The 21,812-nt window shown below is 38.7% G+C and overlaps 2 protein-coding genes across 2 annotated transcripts in view; one reads left to right on the top strand and one right to left on the bottom strand.

Annotated features, from left to right (window-relative positions):
• Positions 1-8,857, bottom strand: part of SLC9C1 (solute carrier family 9 member C1) — a 138,858-nt gene extending 130,001 nt beyond the window's left edge. Inside the window, exon 1 of the mRNA XM_060098810.1 lies at positions 8,765-8,857. Within this exon, the coding sequence (XP_059954793.1) occupies positions 8,765-8,857 (93 nt within the window). The remainder of the gene's footprint in view (positions 1-8,764) is intronic.
• Positions 8,858-8,956: 99 nt separating this feature from the next.
• CD200 (CD200 molecule) overlaps positions 8,957-21,812 on the top strand; it is a 34,938-nt gene continuing 22,082 nt past the window's right edge. The window contains exons 1-5 of the mRNA XM_060098812.1: positions 8,957-8,968; positions 12,691-12,772; positions 16,210-16,530; positions 19,116-19,388; positions 21,431-21,538. Of these exons, the coding sequence (XP_059954795.1) occupies positions 8,957-8,968; positions 12,691-12,772; positions 16,210-16,530; positions 19,116-19,388; positions 21,431-21,538 (796 nt within the window). The remainder of the gene's footprint in view (positions 8,969-12,690; positions 12,773-16,209; positions 16,531-19,115; positions 19,389-21,430; positions 21,539-21,812) is intronic.

Here is a 21,812-nt window from a genome sequence, read left to right on the forward strand (position 1 = left end):
AACTGAATTCAATGGCACATTAAAAGGCTCATATAGGCTTGGACTTGGCCAAGATGGTAGAGGAGGAAGAACCTGAGCTCACCTCCTCCCATGGGCACACCAAAATTACAACCATTTTAAGAGCAAATATCAATGAGGACAACCCAAAGACTAGCAGAAAATATCTTCTACAACTAAAGATATAAAGATGAAACCACAACAAGATGGATGGGGGAATGGAGACTCAGTATAGTCAAGACCCACACTGCCAGGTGGGAGACCTGCAAACAGGAGGATAATCACAATTGCAGAGCTTCAGGAGTGAGGGGTCCAAGTTCCATATTGAACAACCCAGCCTGGAGGTCCTGCACCAGGAAGATGAGCACCTAGAAAATCTGGATTTGAAGGCCAGTGGGGTGTGCTTTCAGGAGAGCCAGAGGGCTCTAGGAAGTAGAGACTTCACTGTTAAAGCGTGCACACAAAAATCTCACACGACAGAGACCCAGGGCAGAAGCAGTAATTTAAAAGGGCCTGAGTCAGACCAACTTGCTGATCTTGGAGAGCTTCATGAAGAGGCAGGAGGCAACTTTGTCTCACCCTGGGGATATAGATACTGGTGGAATCTGGCCCCAGCTGCACCAAGACATGGCCCTGCCCACCAGCAGGCCAGCACCAGTCCTGGGACTTGGTCTCACCCAACAGTGAGCAGGCACCAGCTCTGGGACTCCTAGGTCACCACAGTCAACCATACCAGAACCCAGCCCTGCCCACAAGTAGGCAAGGAGCAGCCCACAAACTCTGGGGTGCAGCAGTGGACAGACACCATCCACAGCACTCCATGGGCTCCAGTCTGGCACACCAGTGGGCCAGTACCAGCCTCAGGAGCCCCTGAGCCCAACAGCCAGCTGCAACAGGATTGAGACCCAACAATCAGTGAGCTGGCACCAGGCCTGGGACTTAGCTCCACCCACCAGTGGCCAGCAACTTCTGTACTAGGCAGGCCTGACAACCAACCATGCTAAGGACTAGCCATGCTCATCAGAGACCCACAGTAGTCAGTCCCACAACAACAGAAGGGCCTATGCAGTCCACATAGGGGAACCCTTAGAGCATATACCTCTGCTGAACAGAGAGGACTGTGCTTCAGGGCTCCATAGGACATCTTCTTCATAAGGCCACTCCTCCAAATCTGAAAATGTAACCACCTACCCAACATTAGGTTTACCTAATACATAGAAATAAAAGCAGAGTATCAGGCAAAATGAAATAACTCAAGAATAGTTTCAAAATAAAGGAAGAGGTTACAACCTTAGAAGAAGAGGTAGAAAGTGGAGATAAACAATCTACCTAATAAAGAGTTCAAGGTAATAGTCATAAAGATGATCAGTGAACTTGGAAGAAGAATGGATGAACATAGTGAGAAGTTTGACAAAGAATTAGAAAATATAAAGAAGAACTAAACAAAGCTGAAGAATACAATAAATGAAAATTTAAAAAATACACTAGAAGGAATCAACAGTAGATTAGATGATACAAAGAATAGGTCAGAGAACTCAAAGACAGAGTGTGGAAATCACTCAAGCTGAACAGCAAAAAAGAAAAAAGAATTTAAAAAATGAGGACAGCTTAAGAGACCTCTGGGACAACATCAAGTGCACGAACATTGTCATTATAAGGGGCCCTGAAGGAGAAGAGAGAAAAAGAGACAGAGAACATATATGAAGATATATTAGCTGAAAACTTCCCTAAGTTGAGAAAGGAAACAAACATCCAGGTCCAAGAAGAACAGAGAGTCCCAAATAGGATCAACCCAAAGAGGAACACACCAAGACACGTTGTAATTAAAATGGCAAAAATTAAAGATAAAGAGAGAATTTTAAAAGCAGCAAGGGAAAGGTAGCAAGTTATGTGCAAGGGAACTCCCATAAGACTGTCATCTGACTTTTCAGCAGAAACTCAGCAGGCCAGAAGGGAGTGGCATGATATATTTAAAGTGATGAAAGCAAAAAAAGCCTACAAGCAAGAATACTCTATTCAGCAAGACCTTCATTCAGATTTAATGGAGAGATCAAAAGTTTTATAGACAAGCAAAAGCTAAAAGAGTTCACTACCAAACCAGCTTAATAAGAAATGTATAAAGAATTTCTCTAAGCAGAAAAGAAAAGAACAGAAACTAGAGGTATGAAAATTATGAAAGGAAAAATCTCATTGGTAAAGGCAAGTATACAATAAAGGTAGTAAGTCAACTAATAAACTTAGTAGAAAGGTTAAAAGACAAAGGTACTAAAATCAACTATATTCACAATAAGTAGTGAAGGGCTACACAAAAGAAAAAGATGAATAATATAATGTCAAAACAGTAAACTTAGAGGGAGGAGTAAAAATGTAAGGCTGTTAAAAAGAGTTTGAACTTAAGAGATCAGCAACTTAAAATAATCATGTATATATAAATAATTTATATATAGATTACTATATATAAACCTCATGGTAACCACAAACCAAAAATTATGATATATACACACACAAAATGGAGAAAGAAATCCAAAAATAAAACTAAAAATAGTCACCATATCACAAGAGAAAAAAGCAAAAGAAGGAACAAAAAAGGACTATAAAACAACCTGAAAACAATTAACAAAATAAGTACATACCTATCAATAATTACGTTAATTGTAAATAGACTAAATGTGCAAATCAAAAGATATAAAGTGACAGAATGAATAAAAAACAAGACCCATATATATGCTCTTTATAAGAGATTCACTTCAGATCCAAAGATACACTAGCCTGAAAGTAAGGGGATGGAAAAAAGTATTTTTTCACAGAACTAGGACAAATAATTCTAAAACTTCTATGGAAACACAAAAGACCCCAAACAGCCAAATCCATCTTGAGAAAGTAGAACAAAGCTGGAGGTATCACTCTCCCTTATTTCAAACAGTACTATGAAGCTATGGTCATGAATGCAATATGGTACTAGCACAGAAACAGGTACATAGATTAATGGAACAGAATCAGAACCCAGAAATGAGCCCACACTTATATGGTCAGTTAATCTGTGATATAGGAGGCAAGAATATACAATAGGGAAAAGACAGACTCTTCAATAATTATGTTGGGGAAAGCTGGACAGCTATGTTCAAAAGAATCAAACTGGACTACATTCTCACACCATATACAAAAATAAACTCAAAATGGATTAAAGATGTAAATGTAAAACTTGAAACCATAAAACTGCTAGAAGACAACATTGGCAGTAAGCTCTTTGTCATCAGTCTTAGCAATATATTTTTGGCTCTGTCTCTTCAGGCAAGAGAAACAAACAAACAAATAAATGAACAAATGGAACTACATCAAACTAATTTTGGATATTGTAAATATTGCTGCAATGAACACAGGGGGAACTAACAAAATAGAAAGGCTATCTACTGTTTGGGAGAAGATATTTTCAAACAATATATCTGATAAGGTGTTAATATCCAAAACATACAAAGAACTCATATAGCTCACCATCAATAAACAAACAAGCCAATTAAAAAATAGGCATAGGACCAGAATAGACGTTTTTTCCAAAGAAGACATACAGATGGCCAACAGGCACATGACATCAGGATCAACATCACTAATCATCAGGGAAATGCAACTCAAGACCACAATAAAATATCACCTCACACTTGTTAGAATGACTGTTATCAAAAAGACAACAAATAACAAGTGTTGGCAAGGATGTAGAGAAAAGAGAACCCTTGTGGAAATGTAAATTGGTGCAGCCACTATGGAAAATAGTATGTAAGTTCCTCAAAAAATGGAAAATAGAACTACCATACGATCCATAAATTTTACTCCTGGTTATTTATCCAAAGAAAATGAAAACACTAATTTGAAAAGATATATGCACCCCTGTGTTCATTGCAGCATTATTTACAATAGCCAAGATATGGAAGCAACCTAAGGTCCCACTGATAGATGAATGGATAAAGCAGATTTTGTATATATATACAATGGAATACTACTCAACCATAAAACAGAATGAAATCTTGCCATTTGTGACAACATAGATGAACTTAGATGGTATTATGCTAAATGAAATGTCAGACAGAGAAATATAAATGCCATATGATTTCACTTATATGTGGAATCTAAAAAACATAACAAAGGAACAAACATAACAAAATAGAAAAAGTCATAGATACAGAGAACAGATGGTTGCCAGAGGGGATAGAATGGGTGGATGAGAGAAATAGATGAGGGAAATTAGGAGGTACAAATTTCCAGTTGCATAATAAATGAGTCACAGGTATGAAAGGTATAGTGTAGAGAATATAGCCAATAACTATGTAATATCTTTTTATGGTCTAGGAGGTAACTAGACTTATTGTGGTGATCATTTTGTAATGTATAGAAATATTGAATCACTATGCTGTGCACTGGGAACAAACATAGTGTTGTAGGTCTATTTTACTTCAAAAACAAGCAAACAAACAAACAAGTTCATAGTAAAAGAGATCAGATTTGTGGTTACCACAGGCAGTGAATGGGGAGGAGGGGGAATTGGATGAAGCTGGTCAAGAGGTACAAATTTCCAGTTATAAGATAAATAAGTACTAGGGATGTCATGCACACCATGATAAATATAATTAACACTGCTCTATGTTATATATGGAAGTTGTTAAGAGAGTAAATCCTAAGAGTTCTCATCATGAGGAGAAAAAGTTTTCCTTTTTATTTTATTGTATCTATGTGAGATGATGGATCTTCACTAAATTTATTGTAGTAATTATTTCATGATGTATGTAAGTGAAATCATTATTCTGTACACCATAAACTTATACATGCTGTATTCTATTATATCTCAAGAAAACAGGAATAAATAAATAAATATATAAATAAACAAAACAAAAATAAATAAGTAAAATGCTCATACACCATCTACTATACAACACAGGGAACTATATTCAGTAACTTGTAATAACCTATAATGAAAAAGAATCTGAAAAAAGAATATATATATTTATGTATATATAAATGAATTACTTTGCTGTATACCTGAAACTAACACAACATTGTAAATTAACTATACTTCAATTTTTTTAAAAAAAATTATTGGCGTATAGATGATTTACAATGTTGTGTTAGTTTCTGCTGTACTGCAAAGTGAATCAGTTATACCTATACATATATCCACTCTTTTTTAGATTATTTTACCATATAGATCATTACAGAGTATTGAGTAGAGTTCCCTGTGCTATACAGTAGGCCCTAATTAGTTCAATTTTTAAAAAATGTTTAAAAAAGAATTGTAGAGTGAAAACTATAAAATATTCATGAAAGAAATTAGAGAAGACACAACAAATGGAATGACATTCCATGTTCATGAATTGGAAGATTGTATGTTGTTAAAATGTCAATTAAAATGGTCAAAATTCTTATGATCAATCTGTCACTTTCAGAATTTTTTAATTGATATGTTGTTTATAATACTGTCTTATTATTTTTTCTATTTGTTATACCAGTATTATTTCTAACCTTCATTCTATATTGTTTCTTTTTGTTTTCTATTTTTCTTAGTAAATTTTGCCATAGGTTTGTTCAATCAATCTCTAGGAAAAAAATCCTTTTATATTTATTCAATTTTGTTCCTTTTTATTGATTTTTGCCTGTAGTTTTATTGTATCTGCCCTTCTTATTTTGTTGAGTTCAGTGTTTGCTTCTTTTGCTCAACATTGGTATCTGATATATATATTTCAGGTGATAATTTAGCTCTGAGTGCTCCTTTAAATTTGTCCAAGAATTTTAAACATCATTTTTTCCTTTCTTGCAAAGTGTTAAATTATATAAGCACATTTCTTCTTTTCCAAAGAATTTTTAAACAATGTTTATGCTCCATGATGGCAGGGATTTTTTTTCCCCTCTTTTGTTCACTCTTCTGCATCCCAAGTCTCTATCTTTTGTGTTTTTAACTTATTTACATATGTCATAAATACTAATATAATAGAACATTTTTTCCATTTTATTTTTGGCTTTCACTTTCATACTTGCAACATTTTTCTCTTTTCTCCTATGCTGTCTTTCACTAGGTTAAATATTCTTTTGCTAGTTTGAATCATATTTTATGCTATTCTTCTGGTGTTTTGCCTTAACTTACCAAGAACTCATATTTTTATTTCTTAAACATACACATCTTGGCAAAATTCTCACCTACCTGTCATAATCTTATTATCTAACCTCTTACCCCCTTCCATGCACATTTGAATTATTGAATTATGAACTTACAATTTTGGGGATCTTGACTTTTCTAGGCAGTTATCAATTTTGATGAGTTTATTTACCCTTTCTGCATATCTTTCTATGTAGCATCCTCCTGGATTAATTTTTCTTTCTTTCTAGAATACTTCTTTTGAAAATATTTTCAAGGAGAGTCTTGATGTAATAAATTTTCTGAGATTTATATGCTTAACAAAATCTTTTTTTATCCTGTCATTTTATAATACTTTGCTAATAAAATTTAGGACAGAGTCTTTAAGTAGATTTTTTTAAATGTTAAAATATCATCTGCAAAATATCATCTATATACTTGGGGGGGAAAAACAATAGAGAAAATTTTAAAGTAAAGTGATAGAAAAAGATAAAACTGGCAAAAACAAAAAAATAATCAACAGCATGGTGTACATGTGTTTAGGAAAAGCCATGTATAAGAATGTTTATAACACCACTATTAAAAATAACCCCAAAACAGAAACAAACGAATGTCTAGTAACAGCAGAATAGATAAATAAATGTGGCATTTAAAGAATGGGATAGTATACAGCAGTGAGAATGAATGAACCACAACTACATGCAATAACATGGATGAATTTTTCAAATCTGTTGAGTGAAAGAACCCAGGTACAAATGAGGACATACTCTATGATGCCGTTTATACAAAGTTTACGAACAGGCAAGTCTAGTCTATGATGTTGAAAGTAAGAGTGGTGGGAGGGTGGCAGTGACAGGAGGGGTAGGCAAAGAGAGTAGGACAGTTTCTGGTGAGCTGGGAATAGTCAGTTTTTTATCTGCTTCTGGCTATGCAAGTATGTTCACTCTATGACGATTCATATTGGGTAGTTATGATGTATGCACTTTCCTCTATGAATAACACATTTAATCAAAAAATTAAAAGTGTTTTTTAAATATACCTGTGTAGCAATATTTATAAAAGACAAAGTAGAATTCAAAGTTATTTTTCTTCAATATTTTGAAAGTTAACTCATTGCCTTCTTGCATCCAGCACTGCCTTGTGACATTTAAAATCACTCTGGGGACTTCCCTGGTTGCAAGTGGTTGAGAATCCGCCTGCCAATGCAGGGGACACGGGTTCGATCCCCGGTCTGGGAAGATCCCACATGCAGCGGAGCAACTAAGCCCGTGCACCACAACTACTGAGCCTGTGCTCTAGAGCCCGCGTGCTGCAACTACTGAGCCCACGCACCACAACTACTGAAGCCCGCACGCCTAGAGCCCGTGCTCCACAAGAGAAGCCACTGCAATGAGAAGCCCACGCGCCACAACGAAGAGTAGCTCCCGCTCACGGCAACTAGAGAAAGCCTGCGTGCAGCAATGAAGACACAATGCAGCTAAAAATAAAAATAAAAATAATTAATTCATTAAATAAAACACAACTGTTTAAAAAAATAATAAAAATAAAGTCACTTTGATCCTCTTTCTTGGTGTCTCTACTTGTCATTTTTGAAGCTTTAAGACTTTTCTTTCGATTTCCTTAATTTGATCTTAATTTCTCTATGTCTATAAGTTGGCTTTCTTTTATGTATCCTGTTTGCCACTCCATGAATATTTTAGTCCTTTCAATATGTTTGTGTTTTTCTGAAAATCGGTCATTATTTTAGTTACCGCCCTGGAATTTACAGCCCCATGGATCCTTAGGTAAAAAAGTTCTGTCTCAGCACCTTGTCATAGGGGTGGTGTTAGGAAAACAGAAAAGGCTTTAGGAATTGAACACTTCATTGATCTGTTTGTCTTTCTTTGTTTGTTTAAGAGCCAAGAACTCCGGAACTTGTTAAAATGAGAAGAATCCTCATCATCAATACAAATGAAAGAAAACTCACACAGAGAAAAAAACCCAGTCACATCATGAAAGGAGAGATCATTACAGCATTGATAACTTCAATATATAATTTGGTTCTGGATAAAAATAAATATACAGGGGCTTCCCTGATGGCGCAGTGGTTGAGAGTCTGTCTGCCGATGCAGGGGACACGGGTTCGTGCCCCGGTCTGGGAGGATCCCACATGCCGCGGAGAGGCTGGGCCCGTGAGCCATGGCCGCTGGGCCTGCGCGTCTGGAGCCTGTGCTCCGCAGCGGGAGAGGCCGCAGCAGTGAGAGGCCCGCGTACCACAAAAAAAATAAATAAATAAATAAATATACATTTGTTTTGTAAAGTGTCTATTGTTGAAATTCAGCTTCAAAATATTTGGATTTTCCGAGGTGGTAATTGTGGAAACTGTGTAACATTTCTCAAAAATCATTTCGCCCTTGCCAGCTGCACAGTGTAGACTGCCATTCCTCCAAGCGCCAACGCAGTGAAACAATTCATGTTTCCCACCTCTCCCTGTTTCCCTTCTCTGTCTGTACAATGAAAATGGAAACGGTGTATATTTTTTCAAACATTTTCTGTTTCTCCAGTTGCCACCTCTGAAAACTGCGAATCATTTTGAAGATAGGAAAAGAGGAGTACTATTTATTTTGTTTTATCCCCTACAAGTAAACTGGAAAAAACTGGCCTTCATGCCTCTGCTTGGGGGCGGGGCGGGGGTGGGGAGGAGGGGGTATTTGTGTCGGAGGAGGAGTGAGGCAGCTCTCCCCAGGCGCTGGCGGGGCGCATCCTTGCTCCACAGAACTGGAGGAGCTCTGTGTGGTCCGGTGTGAGATCCCTCCGGGCTTCCCAGCTGAAGCCAAACACCCCGCGCGGCCAGGAGCGAGGATGGAGTGGCTGGTGAGCCGGGCCAGGCGTGGGAAAGGGGGCGCAGGGTGGGCAACATCGCTCCGGGGGCCCTGGGGCGGCGGCGGGCTGAGAGCGCCGGGCTGAGGCTTTCCCCAGTCTGGTTCGGAGGTGGGATTTCTGCTAGCGCTTTCCTCTCAGCTCTTAACCTTGCTGAGAAGCGGATTTTGCCCAAAGGGTGGTTTACAGGCCATTCCTGGCGTTCCGGTTCTCCGTCCCAGTGCGCTGGAAAAACGATGCTGCCAGGCGCAGGCTCCGGAGACGCTTCTCCGAAGATCCTTGACATCCTCAGACAGGAACTGGGCTGGGAGGCGGGCGCTGGCGGCGGGGATAGAGGGTGCTGTATTGGCTCCGTTTTGGCCCTGAAACCTGGGGTGGGGTTGCAGAATTTCAGGCTCAGGATATCCAGGAGAGCTGGCTCCCTCTGTGATGCTCCAGCCTCTTTCTGCATCCTCTGGGCCTTTGCCTTGGGAAGCCATAAAGGATTGGATAAATCAGGGTTAAAACCCTGGGTATCCGCGAGAGACAGACATTTTGTTTATTCAGGACCTGTGTATATGACAAAATGAAGGAAGGAGAGGATTTTCATTTACATTGGTAATTGATAAAAATAATAAAAATTAAAATCTAAATACAAGTAATGCCTGAAGGTAATTTTTTTTTTGTATATAGTTTATTGGCAGGATCACACAGCCAGTTATTTCACTATTTTCCTTAACAAAGGAGAATGGTGGCCTTAGAGCTAGTGTTTACTGAGTGCCAGGTGCTCTTAATCTTCACCACCCTCCTTCAAAGGAGGAGTTATTACCCAATTTTACAAATAAAGAAACAGGCAGAGAGGTTAGTTTTCCAAGTTCATGTGACTGTATGTGGATCAGGATTTGGACCTAGAAATTTTCAGGGAAGAGGTATGTATAGGGGCAACGTAGATGGGCAGCTGTCAGGTAAGACCGAGGCCTCTGAACCCTGGGCCTCTTGACAAAGGTTATAAATGGACTTCTCTATTTCCATTATTGTGTGATCTGATTAATGAATTGTTTAAGCTACCTAACATATATTGGCTTTTACCATACCTTAGGCACTGTATTAAATACTTTAAATGCTTAATTAATTCTCATAGTAACCCAAAGAGATAACAGCAACATTGATTTAGTGCTTTATATATCAGTCACTGTTCTAGGAGCTTTACATATACTATCTCATTTAGTCTTTTTAACAGAGAGGAGGTTGGTACTATTATTTTTTTCTGCATTTCAGAGAGGTAAAATGATTTGTCCTAGCGTACACATCTAGTATTGGTGCTAGCCTGAACTCAAGTCAGCCAGAGGAAATGTGTATATAATTAATAGCAAAGCTTTCTTTCTAATTCCCTTTGCCTTAATCACTGTGCTTCTGTTTCTTAAACATTCCTGGCCCCCAGTTCGTACATCTTGTGTTTTGGTGTGTGTCTGCTTTCTCTCTTATCCTAAAAGACAGATTTTTACTCGGAAAGCCAAACTATTTGCATTCCTCATCACAGCCTTTGCTAGAGCCTGGATTTCCATGTGGCATGATGGTGTGGAATTAGAATGCCAAAGAAAACTTTTTAGTTTCAGCAGCCAAAGTTTTTTTGTTTTTTAACATCTTTATTGGAGTGTAATTGCTTTACAATGTTGTGTTAGTTTCTGCTTTATAACAAAGTGAATCAGCTATACATATACATATATCCCCATATCTCTTCCCTCTTGCGTCTCCCTCCCTCCCACCCTCCCTATCCCACCCCTCTAGGTGGTCACAAAGCACCGAGCTGATTTCCCTGTGCTATGCGGCTGCTTCCCACTAGCTATCTATTTTACGTTTGGTAGTGTATATATGTCCATGCCACTCTCTCACTTTGTCCCAGCTTACACTTCCCCCTCCCCATATCCTCAAGTCCATTCTCTAGTAGGTCTGTGTCTTTATTCCCATCTTGCCCCTAGGTTCTTCATGACAATTTTTTTTTTTTTAGATTCCATATATGTGTGTTAGCATACGGTATTTGTTTTTCTCTTTCTGACTTACTTCACTCTGTATGACAGACTCTAGGTCCATCCACCTCATTACAAATAACTCAATTTTATTTCTTTTTATGGCTGAGTAATATTCCATTGTATATATGGGCCACATCTTCTTTATCCATTCATCTGTTGATGGACACTCAGAAGCCAAAGTTTTGAAATAGCAAGAGCCTAAGCATTTGAGTTTTAAAAGCCTAAATGCTGAAAGACCAAGGACAGGCCTTCATCCCAGAAAAAGTTGATGGGAAGAATACAAGGTGATGGAGGAAGCAGCTTCTTTAACCCTAGGCTGGGAGAGCAAAGAGGGACTGACTAGTGTCGGTTTGTGTCCTGAAAAGGATGCTCTGTGCCTGGCCCCCGGGAGTAGGGAGTCCAGGAGGGTGGTGAATAGAACTTACAGGTAGGTGTTGAAATCAAAGAACAGAAAACACCTGTGCCTTGCTTTCTTGCGGGGAACTGTGAGAAGAGGCAAGCCTGCCCATCATGGCAAGGGAACTGTAAAACAGAGATGGACAGATACATGGGAGTCTAGTCAGAGAACCTTGTAGAATTCGCCTTTGTTCAGCACAGAAGAATCCAGGAGCACAGAATCTGGAGAATCGGGAAACATGAGAGAACATCCTGTAAGTGCAAGATTTAATTGCACAAACCGATGATCAGGATGACTTGAGGGGAACACAGTGCCAGCATGGATAGATTGTTGTAACCAAGGGTTAATGGTCCTGTCCCACGGCTTGGCATTCCCAGGACTGTGGATGCAGTGCCAGAGTTTGGGACAATTGTGAAGTGTTGGTGGGCTAAACTGACAGAGATTATGTGATATTGACTGAAATTAAGTCTCTACCTCTAGTTGGAATGGCAACATGAAATAAAAATAAAGTTCAGTTAAAGAAAAATACAGAGAAACCTATATTTCTTACACACCTCAATTATAGAAAAATATAGAATATAGGAAAAAATATAGGGAAAATTTACATTCCTTGCTGGTACCTCCTTACAGTGAACACACTAATGTAGACCAAAGCCAGCCATGAGGCTGCTGCAGAGTAAAGTTATTCTGTCTCCATTCCACTCTTTCATTTTATAGCAAAATTATACCCAGAATAATATTCCCTTAAATACCACCATGATTTGTAAAAAGGCCAAGGATTTCTGCCAGACACATGAAAATAAAGCAATGAAGAAAAAAATAACGCCATTACTGGTTTTTAAAAGGTAAAATTTACATAAACTGTGCAGAATCTGCAGGAAAATCTACGTCAACAGTCACATATTCTGCCAAGCGGTTACAACCTGAGTTACATTTTTAGTATAAAAAGATGTGGATTATTTGGGGAGTGAATGTTCTTCAGCACTTGCAGTCTCTATGTTTTCTGGGTATACTTATGGCAGTTTGTTTTCCCAGCAGTCTTGACAGTGGTGGCTTTGGAAACAAGGCCTCAAATTGCTTATTGATGGCCATAATGAAGGAACCACACTGCTGCCTTTCCCTTCCCATACCCTGAGCACCCTCTGTTATTTCTTCCATTTATAGTCTCTGGTTCTGCTTCCACAAAACCAAAGGTTTCCGGTGGTTAAAACTTTAGCTGCAACATTTCCTGAGACAGCGATTAGATTGAAGCTTCCTTAGCTTTGTCCACATCCAAATGCCCACTTCTGTACTCTGCTTTCTGTCTTCAGGTGTTGAGGAGGCTCTTCTGTCATCTGTCTACCTTCCAACTGATTTGGTTCTTGGCTGCCATGATGTTTTGCAGGGCACAAGGTAAAGATACTCAATTCCCCTGCGTGGAATCCAGGAAACACAGTTTTTGGAGTGGAGACATTTGGCCACTCTTGTTTGTGCTGTGTTAGTTCATCTGTCTGCATGAATTATTTAAGTGTGTAATTCGTTTGGAGGACTGGGAGTGGTTCTTTCTGCTTTCCACATTTTTTCCAATGTTTTCAAAGACTTTAACATTAAGAAACTTTTCATAGATAAAACCAGACATGAAAAAATTCTTCCTAAATTAAGATATTTTTCACCTATCAAATTGAATAATGTTTAAAATAATAATTCCCGGGCTTCCCTGGTGGCGCAGTGGTTGAGAGTCCGCCTGCCGATACAGGGGACGCGGGTTCGTGCCCCGGTCCAGGAAGATCCCACATGCCGCGGAGCGGCTGGGCCCGTGAGCCATGGCCGCTGAGCCTGCATGTCCGGAGCCTGTGCTCCGCAACGGGAGAGGCTACAACAGTGAGAGGCCCGCGTACCACACACACACAAAATAAATAAATAAAATAATAATAATAATAATAATAATAATAATAATAATTCCCTATGTTTGTAAAGATATGGGAATGCCTAAGGGAGTGTGAATGAATATGGCCTTTTGGGAAGGTAGTCTGGTAATAAGCCTTAAATTGGGTGTGTCCCTCTTACAGAAATATACTAAAAATAATGAAATATGGAAATTACATAGGTTCACATAGACTATCATATAAAACATACACCTATGCTCTCCACTCATCTGCTGAATTTCCTACTTGTGCCAGTCCCTTCTCCTCGGTTCCATAGGAGACCTCACCTCACTTTGCTGCTGGCCTTTTAGGACGTTCTGAGTGATGTTGTACTACATCAGCCTTCACAGGGGTAGGAAAGGGAAGTTTCATACCATGTACAACATAGGATTTACCAACCCTAAATGGAGTTTCATATATGTGGCGAAGAATTGTAAGCTTTCCACTAAATTATTAGTCAGAGAGAAAAGTTACCCAAGAAGTTAAAACTCTAGTTTTGATCCCTTTTCTACTCTCTATTCTAAAAGCAGCAATTTCTTCAGATATCTGCTCTGCAAAATCTCAACAAACCTTTTGGAAACCCCAGTCCTAACAACCGGTATTCCCCCCAGAACTTTTCACATCTACCAAGAGTACACCTCACTAAAATTGGAATTATGCAACACTTGCGGGTTCCAATTTGTATTTGTTGCTATGCCCATCTTTTCATGCTTGATGTTGTTGACTGGATATTGTTTGTTTGTTTATGCTGCCTTCTTTTTTTCTAATTACTCTAGACAGTTTATTTGTGTTATTAGTCCTAAAAAAAAAATAACAGATTTTGGTGTTTAAGTCAAAATTTTGTGTACCATTTTATTAATTTGTGCCTTTAACTTTATTAATTTACTTTTATCATTTCTTGGGTGGGGTGGGAATTTTGGATATCTGTGTGTATTCATTTTCTTCAATCTTTCTTGTTTCCCAGTAAATTAAGTTAGGATTAAATATTTCCGTCTGAGAGCTACTTTGTAAATTTCTACAGATTTTAATATATTATATTCTTATTGTCATTCATAGTGATTTATAATTCTTGTTATGATTTCTGGTGTAATTAAGGAGTTAAAACAAGCATGTAAATTTCTAACTTTATTGCATTATGGACAGAGTTCAAGGTCATTTTTTTGTATACTATTTCAAGTTCAATTTGGGGGTATGTTCCACATGTTGTTTGAAAAGATTGTATGTTTTCTTTTGGGTAAAAGTTTACATATACATGCTCGTATGCACATACTACACATACATATATAATAATTTATATATAAAAATTTGTTTTTCAAATGTTTTATATCCTTATATTTGATTTTATTGCTTTACTTATTTTTTTAACATCTTTATTGAAGTATAATTGCTTTACAATGGTGTGTTAGTTTCTGCTTTACAGCAAAGTGAATCAGTTATACATACACATATGTTCCCATATCTCTTCCCTCTTGCGTCTCCCTCCCTCCCACCCTGCCTATCCCACCCCTCTAGGTGGTCACAAAGCACCGAGCTGATCTCCCTGTGCTATGCGGCTTACTTATTTTTTTAATAAGTGGAAGTGAAAATTCCAAGAGAACAATGAAAAACTCTCCCATTATGATTATGGATTTATGGATTTTTCTTTGTAGTTCTATTAGCTTTTTATATATTTCAGAGTTATGTTGTTAGGTGCATGAAGGTTCATGATTAGTATGTCTTATTTTAGATTCCTCCTTTTATCATTTTGAAAAATACATTTTTGTTCCTTACAGTGTTTTTGTCTTCTATTCTCCCCTTTCTCTCCTTTTAAAATTCTTACTGTACTCATGCTGAAACATTCTAGTCTTTGAATTTTTCTTTAATCCTTTCTATATCTTTATCCCTTTGTGCTACATTCTGGAAAAATTCTATGACCTGGTCTTCCTACTTACTAATTTACTCTTCAGTGATATTCATTCTGCTAAGTCTGTTAAGAGTTTAGATTTCTCATTTTCTGCATCTATAGTTTCTACTATTTACAGTGCTGGTTCCTTTTCACACTTAAGATATCACATTTATTCACATCAAAATTTATTTATTTATGATAAATAAATAAATTTATTTATGATAATAAATAAGTTTATTTATGATATCTCTATTCATTTGGTGAATTCTTGGGTTTGTAGAGTTTATTATTCCTCTATCATTGTGTTAACTTTCTCAAATGTTTGGCTATTTGTTTTATTGAGATCTCCCATTGAGTCATCTATCATATCAATATGACTAGTCAGCATTGGAGGGGGAAGAAATTATTGCCATACCTTATATTCTGCACTGTATACAGTAAAAATGGGGGAATGTGTAGATTGTCATTTGGTGGTCAAATTTCCAGTACTATCAGCCTCCTGGAGCACTGTCCTGAATATCTATCTTGTGTTCCTATATTCACTGCTTCCTGAAGGCAGACATCACTACTGCTGCTCCTTCCTTTGCAGGTATGTGTGTGGAATGTATAGAGCTGCTATACCTTCTTCACTTAAACTAATCACTCTGCCTATTGTCCGTTGGCCCTTTCTTATTCCTAGCTGTTACTGCTCCAGGCATAAACTCACTTGGTGATGCTTCTATCCTATTTGGCACTTTCCATCTTCAACCTCACTTCACCTAATTTCCAGCCTACAGGGATTCTTCGTGTAATTTCTGGTCACTAGGAGTTTGCTTTCTTATTTTTCTACTCTGATACTCTTAAAGACTGAACAAATATTTGAACTTATATTTCTCTAGCAACATCAGGAAGGTAGGTAAATGTTGTTTTCTTTTTTTGCATTTTTCTGTATCTTTTCTAAATTTGACTTTGAACATGCATTGTTTTTAATCAAAAAATGTATATTTGTGTATGTATTAAAATTTAAAATATAAATGTTTTTTATGATTCCATGATGAAAGTGGAGACCCAAGATGTAAGAAAGTTGCTGAACACACCTGCTTCTTTAAGATGCTCTCTGCAAAATCCCCAGGAAGTTTTGATTGTGACATGGCAAAAAATCAAGGCTGTAAGCCCAGAAAACATGATCACCTTTAGCCAGAACCATGGGGTTGTAGTCCAGCCTGCCTATAAGGACAAGCTAAACATCACCCAGCTGGGACTCATGAATTCAACCATTACCTTCTGGAATACCACCTTGGAAGATGAAGGGTGTTACAAGTGCCTCTTCAATACCTTTGGTTCTGGGAAGATCTCAGGAATAGCCTGCCTCACTCTCTTTGGTGAGAGTCTCTGAGAATACATTGTCTCTGGCTTGAAATGTTATTTTGCAGAATGTTTGGAATGTAGTGGTAGTGCCTAGTTTTTCAGGATCCTAACCCCAGAAAGGCTCATGAGAGGACACTTGACCTTTCATGTCTACTGTAACTGTGGTTACTGTTATTTGGAGAATTCAAAGGACTATGTTGAATCTCTACCTGGAGTTATCTTTGCCCTGACAAATACTGTTGTCAACAAGAGTAAATTAAGGACCATAGTGAGGATAAGTTCTCCATAAGCACTGATGTGGTTCAGACCTGGCTTTGCAATTAGCAGTCATGTGGCCCTAGAAGAGTCCTGTCCACTCTGTACCAGAGTTTATTTATCTGCACCAGAAGTGTGAAGTAGATCATCTCTAGGGTCTCTAACAGCTTTAGTATTTTTGGATCTAAGGACAAAGCCAGATTGGGCTAAGCTGGAGCCAGTTATGGGGGTCCCTCTCATTTTGTTTCAGTGTAGCTGTATCAGGATTGATAAGGAGACATGCATCAGAGGCTCTTCATTCCTGATGCCTACCAGAGATTTAACTGAATAATAAGCATTCTTTTAAAATCCAAGAGGCTTAGTTTGATAAGATTCCTTTCTTCTTAACTGATGCTTAGCTGAGATCAAGAATTGAGAATTAGGAATAAGGGGTAACTTTGGAGGATGGCACACTTGGTGGTAGTTTTAGAAGGGAAACGACAAACTTAGACAGGGTTATTAGGCATGTTAAAATGAGAGTTCGTGCACACCAAGAATATTGGACAAGGGATAAGAAGATGCTCAGTAAATAAGAATGCAAGGGAGGTAAGACAACATCAAATACAAGTTTCTTTCACTTATTTTGCCTGTAATGAGTCCTCTCTGCAGGATCTTGCATCAGGCTTTCTTCTTGATTTCTATTTCTTTCATTCCTCTGTCTCCCTCTGTCTCCCTGTCTTTCTCTCTCTCTCCCCTCCTCCAATCCTTCCTTCCTCTTTCCTTTCCTTTTTTCCTCCCTTGCTCTTTTTTCTTCCCTCCCTCTCCTTTCCTTCCTTCCTTCCTTCCTTCTTTCTACCATTTTTCTTCCTTTTCCTTCTTGTGTCATATTTTTCTCATTTCTGTTCTGTTTCCTTTTCTTTTTCTTTTTTGTTCATCTTTCTTTCTCCTACTCCCCCTTCTTTACTCATAATCTTTGTATTATTTTTTTTTGCCCAAAAAGCAGACTCCTCTGCATCTTCTAGCGAGTAATTCTGTAGTTCTTTTCCACACTGATCCTTTCCAGCCACACCTTATAGCTTTCATCTAAGTCATTCTTTTTTTTTTTTTTTTTTTTTTTTTTTTTTCCTTTTTGCGTTATGTGGGCCTCTCACTGTTGTGGCCTCTCCTGTTGCGGAGCACAGGCTCCGGATGCGCAGGCCCAGCGGCCATGGCTCACGGGCCCAGCCGCTCCGCGGCATATGGGATCCTCCCAGACCGGGGCACGAACCCGTATCCCCTGCATCGGCAGGCGGACTCTCAACCACTGCGCCACCAGGGAGGCCCTAAGTCATTCTTTAATACACCAGAGAACCCTGCTGCCAGTCTGGCCACATCAACCATACTCGTCTTCCTTTACCTTATGTCTCTTCCTCTAGGGCTTATTGATGTTAGTAATCTGGGCACTCTGGACAGAGCCACAGTCCTATAGGCTCATTTTCTCCAGCCTATTGCCACCCACCCACCTCTTGAACTTCTGAGCACAGACAAGCTTTCATTTAGCATTGCCCTTTAATTATCTTGTGGGCTCCAAAGCCAACCACAGAAAGGCAAGTTTGCATTTGCTCAGCAGAGATAAACTGTATATTCCAAGGGAAATGAACCCATTAATCAAGGGACTTTTGAAAGGGAACAGGATACAGCTGACCTAAAAATAATGTCCTTTTTTCATAAGCTAGTTATTTTCTGTTAACTCCATAAGGTGATCTCCACGGTCCTTACAACTGTCATTCTGTGATTTTCTGACTACTGACTGAATTTCTAATTGACATTATGTATAGGTATTTCAAACAGGGACTTGCCAAGTCTGCTCCATGCATCTTGTTCCCTGGCCCAGTTCCAAACAGAAAAAGGCTTTCTCTAAACAGCAGCCCCCCTATGGGCTCTCTGTTCTGAAACTGCCCTCGTGCTTCTAAGAAGTGCAGACTACTTGTATGGAGGTGCCGATTGGTGGTCATTGTCAAACTATTTGAGAGGGGTACCCAGAAGAAGGCAGAGATATTACATTGCCCATGGAAGAGAAAAGAATAATTAGGCTCTGCACTGTTTGGGGGAGAAGGTACCTTCTGTCCATCCAGCTAATTCTCCTAGAGGTAAACTACAGGGAGGATCATACTTGTCACAGGGTTGTACTAGGCCCGTCTCCATCCTGCAATTCAGAGCATTAGACACAGGAAGAACCCAGAAGGCCCCAGTTTGGATTGGATGTGCTACCTTATCTTTCTAGCCTCCACTGTCTTTCTGTAAAGATCTTTCTCTCATCTCTCTGAGGAGAGTGTGGCACTCACACCATGCTTAACTGATGGCAGATCATTTTTTTTTGTCCCAGTACAGCCCACAGTATTCCTTCACTATAAATTATCTGAAGACCACCTAAATATCACTTGCTCTGCCAATGCTCGCCCAGCCCCTGTGATCTCCTGGAAGGTCTCTGGGCCAGAGATTGAGAACAGTACTGAGATTCTCTCACACCCCAATGGGACAACGTCTGTCACCAGCATCCTCCAGATCAAAGACCCCAAGAGTCAGGTGGGGAAGGAGGTGATCTGCCAGGTACTGCACCTGGGGACTGTGACCAACTACAGGGAAACTGTGAACAAAGGTAAGAGAGAGAGGGCAAGATTTACCGTGGTCACATTTGTGGACACACACCTGCAAGGTGATGAATGCTCTGCAGAGCCTCTTGGCCTTTAGCAAAGGAGCTGATAAGGGAGAGAATGGGATAAGTAGGGAAAGAAAAACAGAGTTGAGGAAGCCAATAAAGCCGATTTTACCTTGGCAAATGTGGTATGTTGCCCACATACTGAACACTTTTGCTGAGATCCATCCATTGATTTATTCTTCCGTGCTACTAACTGAGCATTTGTTATGCCAGAAACACAACAGTGAGGACTCAGTCCCTTCACACAGGGAGCTTCTAGTCTAGGGGGGAATGCAAAAGGAGCTGGGCAATTGTAAAACTTCATGATAAATGCTTCAATAGTAGGAGTTCGGGTTTTTGAGCATGAGCCACCTGTTCTTCTTTGGCCCTGCAATAAACCTTTCTCTACTTAAAAAAAAAAAAAAAGACAGCTGTGGTACACCATGGGAGGATTGAGAGTGGGGAGAAGGAGCATCAGCTCAATCTGGAGGGATTAGGATGTTTTCCTGGAAGAAGCCACATCCAGGATGAAACCTTTGCATAATCTACACTGTGGGAAAGGGGCTTTTAGGAAGGGGGCCAATCTGAGATGTTTTCCTCACCCCCTTTTAAAATAAACTGCCTCCTGTTCAGGACCTCTTTTGCTCTCCTGCGTTTCTATCTAAACTGCTGTCTCTGGGCCTCATCAATACAAGAGGTAAAGATTATGGGAGAGAGAATAAAGAAAGCGGTGGTTTTAGAGATAGGACACTTTAGTGATGACAGCCACAGTTTTCTTTCTCTATGTAGTTTTGAAGCACTAACTCTGGATGAGGCACTCAGTAAGAAGCCTCCTATAAAAAGATATTGCTGCTTTTTTCTGGGCACACTGTAAACAATAAAAGCTGGAAAAGTTTAGACCTCATTGGTATGGTGGCCTCTAGTGAAACATATGCTGTAGTCATTTCTGGGGTCCTTGAAAAAGCAGACTAATCAAAAAGTAAACATTTAGGTAAATTTGCTCAAGAGGTTTGCAGTATTAGATTTGGACATTTGTGAAGAGATCCTCAGATTCAGCCACGGTGAAGGGTAAATTTCCCTGAAAAACAAAAATCTGAAAAGGAACATGTCTTTCCAAGAGTGCCAAAATTGACTTATATCATTTATAATGTTTATGCATCATTTGTATAATGTTTGTTCATTCTGCGAACATTTACTAAAAATCTTTCATGCTTAAAGCATTATGTCGAGCACTAGAACTAGTGAAATTAGACAAATCTGAAGGTGCTCAGTTAAAGTATGATGTGACAAATTCCATTATAAAGGTATGGAGAAGATGCTGGAGACTCCCAAATCAGGGAGTGCTTCTTCTGCCTTTGTATTACACAGTGACACTGAGGGGCTGACATTCAGGCTAAGTTGCATCTATTGACTATTGGAAAGAGATTTAGTAACAAAGGCATAGATGAGAAGCAACACAATAAAAACATTGAGATGAGTTATTCCTGGGGGTTGGAATCATGAGATTCTTTATTCTTTTCCTTTATATTTCTCTGTATTTTTCAAAAATGCCTCAATAAATGTATTACTTTAATGGACAGTATGGCAAAGAATATGTGCTTTGAAGGCAAACAGACCTCTGGCCAAGCCTTGTTCTACCACTTACTACACTGATTTTGGGCTTACTTAACTTCTCTGAGCCTCAGTTGTTTGTTTTTTTAATCTGTTAGATAATTATAATAAGACCTAACTCTTGGGCTATTTTGAGGATTAAATGAGGTAACACATTCAAACTCCTACTACTTAGTAACTACATAAAACATGTTAGCGATTATTACTATTTAAATGTTATTAAAATAATGTGAGGTCATGAATATAGACCTCAGTATATATATATTTAAGAATAATTTTCATCAAAAGCTCAGCCCTAGTACAAACTCATCACAACTGTCTCTTTATCACTTTTTGCTTCTACAGCTTCCACTTATGGCTTGTTTCTCCTTTTCTCCCTTCAATATCCACAGGCTTTTGGTTTTCAGTTCCACTACTATTAAGTATTGTTTCCTTGGTAATTCTTCTGGTCTTAATTTCAATCCTACTATACTGGAAACATCGTCGGAACCAAGACCGAGGTGAGTCCCCAGGGGAAGTACAAAGAAGAAAAAAAATGATTGTTTAATGACAGTTTGGGGGTCAAATGAAGATATAAGTAAAGGGGTGACAACCATGTGTTTGGTTTGGTGTTTCCAGAATACATAAATGTTGATGGTATTTTAAAACACTTCAGTGTCATTTTCTTGCAATTGGACATTAGTTTCTGCATTTCATTTGCCAAGATGGTTTAAAGACCAATTATTTTATAAATTGAGAGTAAGGATTGATGAGAGGAAATGTGGAAAATGTTTA

The sequence above is a fragment of the Mesoplodon densirostris genome, chromosome 5, assembly GCF_025265405.1.
Source record: "Mesoplodon densirostris isolate mMesDen1 chromosome 5, mMesDen1 primary haplotype, whole genome shotgun sequence".
Classification (NCBI taxonomy): domain Eukaryota; kingdom Metazoa; phylum Chordata; class Mammalia; order Artiodactyla; family Ziphiidae; genus Mesoplodon; species Mesoplodon densirostris.